The sequence below is a fragment of the Camellia sinensis genome, chromosome 11 (assembly GCF_055761805.1).
Source record: "Camellia sinensis isolate YWXY chromosome 11, ASM5576180v1, whole genome shotgun sequence".
NCBI classification, from domain to species: domain Eukaryota; kingdom Viridiplantae; phylum Streptophyta; class Magnoliopsida; order Ericales; family Theaceae; genus Camellia; species Camellia sinensis.
In genome coordinates this window covers 57,231,478-57,238,443 of record NC_138971.1, presented here as the reverse complement: position 1 = coordinate 57,238,443, position 6,966 = coordinate 57,231,478, and the positions used below count along the sequence as shown (strand labels likewise).

At 40.7% G+C, this 6,966-nt stretch overlaps 1 protein-coding gene across 1 annotated transcript; it reads right to left on the bottom strand.

The window, feature by feature from the left end:
* Positions 1 to 4,708: 4,708 nt before the first annotated feature.
* LOC145801963 (uncharacterized) lies at positions 4,709 to 6,518 on the bottom strand. Its single transcript, XM_082893962.1, has 2 exons — positions 5,279 to 6,518; positions 4,709 to 4,958 (listed from the first exon to the last, which is right to left on the bottom strand). Exons 1-2 carry the CDS (start codon positions 6,342 to 6,344, stop codon positions 4,924 to 4,926), a joined length of 1,101 nt encoding a protein of 366 aa, XP_082750088.1. The 5' UTR covers positions 6,345 to 6,518; the 3' UTR covers positions 4,709 to 4,923.
* Positions 6,519 to 6,966: the final 448 nt, after the last annotated feature.

Genomic DNA, 6,966 nt, shown 5'->3' with positions numbered 1-6,966 from the left:
CTCGAACTTCTGAAGAACAGCCCTTACTTCCATCAATGCAAGCTTTGAGGGTCTTTCTTGTTGAAGCAAAGTGTGTGTTCCCACTCAGACTTCCGAATAATAGCCTTTGCTTCTATCCGTGCAGGCTTCGAGGGATCTTTCTTTCCAAAGAAAAAAGTGTGCCTCCACCAGGACTTCCGAGGGACAACCCTTGCTTCTATTTGGACTGCCAAGGGATAACCCTTATTTCCATCAATGTGAGCTTTGAGGATCTTTTTTACTAAAGTAGTGCTCCCTCTCGGACTTCTGGAGAGTAGCCCTTGCTTCCATTAGTACGAGCTTCGAGGATCTTTCTTGCCAAAGTAAGGTGTGTGATAGCCTTGCTTCCGCTCGGACTTCTGACAGACAATCTTTATTTTTGTTGGTGCAAGCTTGGTAGACTCAATTACCTTCTAGAGAGATCCCTCTTGTCGAACTAGGGTGTGTGCTACTTTCGAACTCCTGAGGGACAATCTTGCCTCCGTTCGGACTTTCGAGGAACAGCTCTTGCTCTCATCAGAGCGGGATCTGAGGGCACCGGGGTTATGGAGTTCTTACGAGAATTCATTCACTTGAAATAGTAAAGCCAACAAATGAGATAAGCGATATTGAGTTCAGATTATGATTCAAGCGTTATCGAAATAGAGGTGACATCAACTATTTATTTTCCAAGCATCCACAAGATCAAGAAGACAATAATTAATCATTTAACAACAAGATTTATATGCAATATGAGGGGCTCATTTCCTCGGGTTTCGTTTGCAACAACATTTATTTTATTTTGCTCTACAAATTTCAAGACAAGCAAGTCTAACAAAATTTTCAGTAACAACACCAACAAAACGCAAAGGATTCAAATTTTCTCTCTCTACACCAATGAATCTTTGCAACATTAATACCCCATCTATATCAGATTTATCAACACAAGGTCAAGCTCCAAAACAAGAATTTTAGGACTACATTTCATTATAAGTTCAAGATCCAATCGGAGGCGTTCAACAAGTATCTCATCTTCTCTCAAAAAAATCAATTGCCAGTGTCCTAAAGGCTATAATGTTCAAACCATATTCAAGCACCAGTGACTCAGCTTATATGAGACTAGCAATTCAAATTGATTTCACAAATTTTGAGGTTTTGTACAAATTAAACATTCTATGTTCCAGCTCCAGAGTCATGAATATTAAGCCCAACCAATCAAAGCTCAAAGCATAAATATATACGTGTATATATATATAATACGATATAAGAAAAAGGAGAAAAGGGTTTTGGTAGAAGTAGTAAGATCAGATTCAAAGCAACAATGAGCAAAGAAGAAATTGAGAATAGCGCAAGCAGGTGACGAAGCAGCTGGGCAGACCGACACTGTGCTGAGTCGGCAATGTAGTTGGCGTCTGTTGGTCACAGCTGAAACCAACAGTGGTGGACTTTAGTGGGTGTGAAAGTAGGACTGAGATCTGTGTGTACGGAGCTCTGAAAAATGTGGCTGAGGTAGAACACCGACGGCAAGCTGGGTTGGTGTTGGTGCAAGATGACAGGGCTGAGGGATTATGCCACTGGGCCGTGACACCGACGTGGCTAGCTGAACCGAAATCATGGTGTGGCTACGGCGTTATATGTCTGAAAAAATATTAATATTGAGAGAGAGAGAGAGTGATTGAAAGACTAAACATAAACATAGACTCTTTTTATTTCAATCTTTTAAGCATTACAATACTACTCCATTATATAGGAGGTTTATACAATATGATCAGATGGAGGCCATGAGGCCACGAGGCCAAAAACACAAACCAGCAGGCCACGAGGCCACTACATATTATTATAATAACTAACCACCGAAAGCATGAAATAAATAAATCAACCGAAAGCATATGGAATAAAGAAAAGGCACGTGGCTTGATTTTCAACACTCCCCCTCAAGCGACGTTGTAGATGTTAATCATGCCCAATTTGTCCGTCAGAGCTTCGAAGTTAACTCGAGCAAGAGCTTTGGTGAGAATGTCAGCTTTTTGACAGTTTGTTGGAGTGTAGCTGACTTGAAAAACTCCCTCTTCAATCTTTTCCTTGATAAAGTGTCGATCTATCTCCACGTGCTTAGTGCGATCATGATGAACCGGATTCTTAGCGATACTGATGGCGGCTTGGTTGTCGCAGTATAAAACCATGGGATGCTCAGATGGAACTCGTAATTCTTCTAACAGTCTGTTCAACCAGATTCCCTCACAGATACCTAGGGCCATAGCACGAAATTCTGCCTCAGCACTACTACGGGCGACCACTGACTGTTTCTTGCTTCGCCATGTAACCGCGTTCCCCCAAACAAATGAACAATAGCCAGAGGTTGATCTTCGATCAGTTACTGAACCTGCCCAATCTGCGTCTGAAAAAATCTCAATTTTTCTATTTGTTGTTCTTTGGAAGAAGAGACCCTTTCCCGGTGCCTTTTTTAGGTACCTCAATATTCTGGTCACAGCAGTCATGTGTTTGTCGGTAGGATTGTTCATGAATTGACTGACCACACTAACAGAGAAGCCGATGTCTGGCCTTGTATGAGAAAGATAAATGAGTTTTCCCACAAGACGTTGATATCTCCCTTTATCACTTGGTGCACTACCGTCACTTTCTTCCAATTTGATAGTTGTGTCCATAGGAGTTTCTGCCGGCTTGCATCCTAGCATCCCTGTTTCATTCAGTAAGTCTAGAACGTATTTACGTTGTGAGACGACTATGCCTTTCTTTGACCTAGCAATTTCCATTCCAAGAAAGTACTTAAGATTTCCAAGATCTTTAATCTCAAATTCCTTTGTTAGGAATGTTTTAAGTAAGCCAATTTCCTCTTCATGATCACCTGTTAGAATTATGTCATCCACATAAACAATGATAATTGCCAATTTCCCTCCTAGGGAGTGCTTCACAAATAATGTATGATCGGATTGACATTGAACAAAACCGTACCCTTTTACTGCCTTAGTGAACCGTTCAAACCAGGCCCTGGGAGATTGTTTGAGACCATACAAGGATTTTCGGAGTCTGCAAACTTTGTTGAAATTTGATGTCGTCTCAAGTCCAGCCGGAATGTCCATGTAAACTTCTTCCGCTAAGTCACCATTGAGGAAGGCATTTTTTACATCAAGTTGGTGAAGTGACCAATCGAGATTAGCTGCCAAGGATAAAAGTACACGAACAGTGTTGAGCTTGGCAACCGGAGCAAAGGTTTCTTGATAGTCAATGCCATAGGATTGGGAGAATCCTTTGGCAACCAACCAAGCTTTATAACGTTCCACATTACCATCTGCCTTGTGCTTTACTGTGAAAATCCATTTACATCCAACGGGTTTCTTACCTCTTGGAAGATCAGTAATTTCCCAAGTACCATTCGTTTCCAGAGCCCGAACTTCCTCATTGACTGCTGCCTTCCACTGAGGAGACTTGAAGGCTTCCTGAATATTCCGAGGAATGTTTATCTCCGTGATGCTAGAAGTGAAGGCACGGAACGAAGGTGATAGATTATCATAAGAAATAAAGTTCCCAATGGGATGCTGAGTACATGATCTAACTCCTTTTCTCCAAGCTATGGGCATATTAAGAATACTGTTTTCGAACTCAGAATCAACAGTACTATCTGTGGTAAGAAGATTGTTACCTGGAATGTTGCTTGGATTAGAACCCGGTTCAGCCTTATGGGATTGTTGAGAAAGTGCTCCTTCCTCCATTTCCTCTTGGATGTGTTCATTATCCCGCAAGGCAACAATGAACTCGGAATTTTCGGCAGGTACAGATGGATTCAATGACTTAGGAGGTGTGGGATTTTTGGTGGTGATGGATGGCTCACTAAATGACTCAGGGGTCCAAAATTGATATTCAGGGGTCCAAAATTGATTTTCCTGGGTTGGAGTCTCCCCCTGAATATCAATTTTAGGGTAGTAAGACTGGGTTTCAAAAAATGTGACATCCATGGAAGTGTAGAATTTCCTAGTGACCGGAGAGTAACACTTATACCCTTTCTGATGTGACGAATACCCAATGAAGACACACTTGAGCGACCGGGGATCAAGTTTACCTCGATACTGTTGATGGACATGAACAAAGACAGAACACCCGAAAATTTTGGGTGGGATGGTGGAGATGAGGCGAGTAGTGGGAAAGGATTTTAGGAGAAGTTGACAAGGAGTTTGGAATTGTAGGACCTTAGATGGCATCCTATTGATAAGATAGGCAGCTGTAAGAACAGCTTCCCCCCAGAAGAATTGTGGAACATTTGTGGAAAACATGAGTGATCTAGCAACATCTAACAAATGCCGATTTTTCCGTTCAGCGATGCCGTTTTGTTGTGGGGTGTCAACACATGAACTTAAGCGAACTATCCCTTTGTCTGCTAAAAAATCTCCTAGAATTGAGTTGAAATAGTCCCGAGCGTTATCAGACTTTAGAATTTGGATTTTTGACTGGAATTGTGTCTGAATCATAATTTGAAAATTTTTGAAGATTTGGCTCGTTTCAGATTTGTCTTTCATGAGGAAGACCCAGGTTAATCTAGTGTGATCATCTATGAATGAGACAAACCACCTAGTACCAGTTACATTTTTTATTCTGGATAGACCCCAGATATCACTATGAATTAGTGAGAATGGACGAGACGCTTTATAGGATTGAATGGGAAAATGGGACCGTACATGCTTAGAAAATTGACAGATTTCACAATCAAAAGGTTTTGGATTTTTATTAAATAATGAAGGAAATAAATGCTTGAGATACATAACATTAGGATGACCTAAGCGATAGTGCCACAACATAATTGCTCTATCGTTATTTTGACACGAAACCGAAAAAGAACTACCACAAATTGCCGTTTGAGGTTGTTCTTGTGGATAGTGGCGTTCCTTAAGGATGTAGAGTCCAGAGCATTCCTCAGCATTGCCAATCATCTTCCCCGAATCCAAATCCTGAAATTCACAATGAGTGGAGAAAAAATTAGTAACACACCTCTTTTCCTTAGTGAGTTTACTAATTGACAATAAATTACAGTCCAAGTCAGGAACAAGGAGAACAGAGTTGAGAATAAGATTACTAGACAGCACAACTGAACCTGTACCAGCAACCTTTGATAGTGAACCATCTGCTATTCGGACCGTTAAATTATTTTGACATGAGTTATATGTATCAAAAATTGTTGCATCTCCCGTCATATGGTCAGATGCTCCTGAGTCCACAATCCAAGGTTTTTTACGTTTCTTACTAACAGTAAAGGCGTTCAAAGAATTACCTTTGTGAGCCAAGGTTCCGGATCCTATGATGTGGTTGGAAGACGAACCAGATTGTGACTGTAGTAGTTTCTGGAGCATCTCCATTTGCTCCTTGGTGAAAGGGCTTGCTTCAGGTTGTGGTGATGGTTCATTTGTACCTACATGATTACCTCGTCCTTCTTTCTCAAGAGGCTGACGTGGTTTCCAATCTACTGGCTTTCCATGAATCTTCCAGCAAGTTTCTCTCGAGTGACCCGGCTTTCTGCAATGATCACACCAAGGCCTACCTCCTTTATTTTTCTGACGGTTGTCGATAGGAGCGAATTGAGTCTTAAGAGCCGAGCTTTCTGCCATATTCAGTTGTTGATGAGATCCCATCATGAGTTTTTTCCGACTTTCTTCGCGACGGACTTCAGAGAATGCCTCTCTAAGGTTAGGGAGCGGTTTTACTCCCATAATTCTTCCTCTGATTTCATCAAGATTTGTGTTCAATCCTAACAAGAATTTAAACACACGCTTCCCTTCGACAATCTTTTTATATAACAGACCATCAGTAACACACTGCCAGTTATGAACCTCAAACGTATCAAGTTGACGCCATAGACGAGTAAGGGTATTGAAATATTCAGTTACCGTAAGATTGTCTTGACGTAAATTGTGGAGGGAGCTTTCAAGCTGGATGATTTCAGATGTGTTTTCCTTGTCTGAAAACGTTTCTTTTGCCATGTCCCAGATCTCTTTGGCAGTATCAAATGACAGAAAATTTTCGCCAATGTCAGTGGTCATAGAGTTGACGAGCCACGACATGACCATATTATTTTCAGCTATCCACCTTTTGTAGGTTGATGCTGTGGTTTCTGGTAGCGCCGAGGCTCCGGTGATGTAGTCATCTTTCTCCTTTCCCCGTATAAACATTAACATGGATTGAGACCATTGCAAATAATTTTGCCCATTCAGTTTATGGGCAGTGATCGGAAGATGAGAGGTTTCCATTTGATGAGAGGATGAAGAGGATGAGATGATAATATCAGAAGAAGAGGAGGATGAGTTGATAGTCATTCCGAAAGCTGGACCGTATTTAGTCATGCAATAGAAGGATATATTTGAGTAGAAGAGAAAAATTCGAATATTGACTGAAGAGGCGAAAATGACGAGACAGGATTACACCCGCTCTGATACCATGAAAAAATATTAATATTGAGAGAGAGAGAGAGTGATTGAAAGACTAAACATAAACATAGACTCTTTTTATTTCAATCTTTTAAGCATTACAATACTACTCCATTATATAGGAGGTTTATACAATATGATCAGATGGAGGCCATGAGGCCACGAGGCCAAAAACACAAACCAGCAGGCCACGAGGCCACTACATATTATTATAATAACTAACCACCGAAAGCATGAAATAAATAAATCAACCGAAAGCATATGGAATAAAGAAAAGGCACGTGGCTTGATTTTCAACAATGTCGTCAGTAATTTCTGGAGTAAGATGGAGCTGTGGTTTGCTAATTACAAAGGAAGATGCTGAACTGCTGATTTTCAAAAAACAAACAAATGGGTTTCAAATTTCAGAGAGAGAAAAGCATACCCAGAGAGAGAGAAAGCCGAAATGGCTATATCAAAAAAAGAATGGAGCTATTGTTTAGGGTTTGTCTTTTTCTTTAAATAAAAAAATTAAGGTGTGATATTTGGAATATTCTTT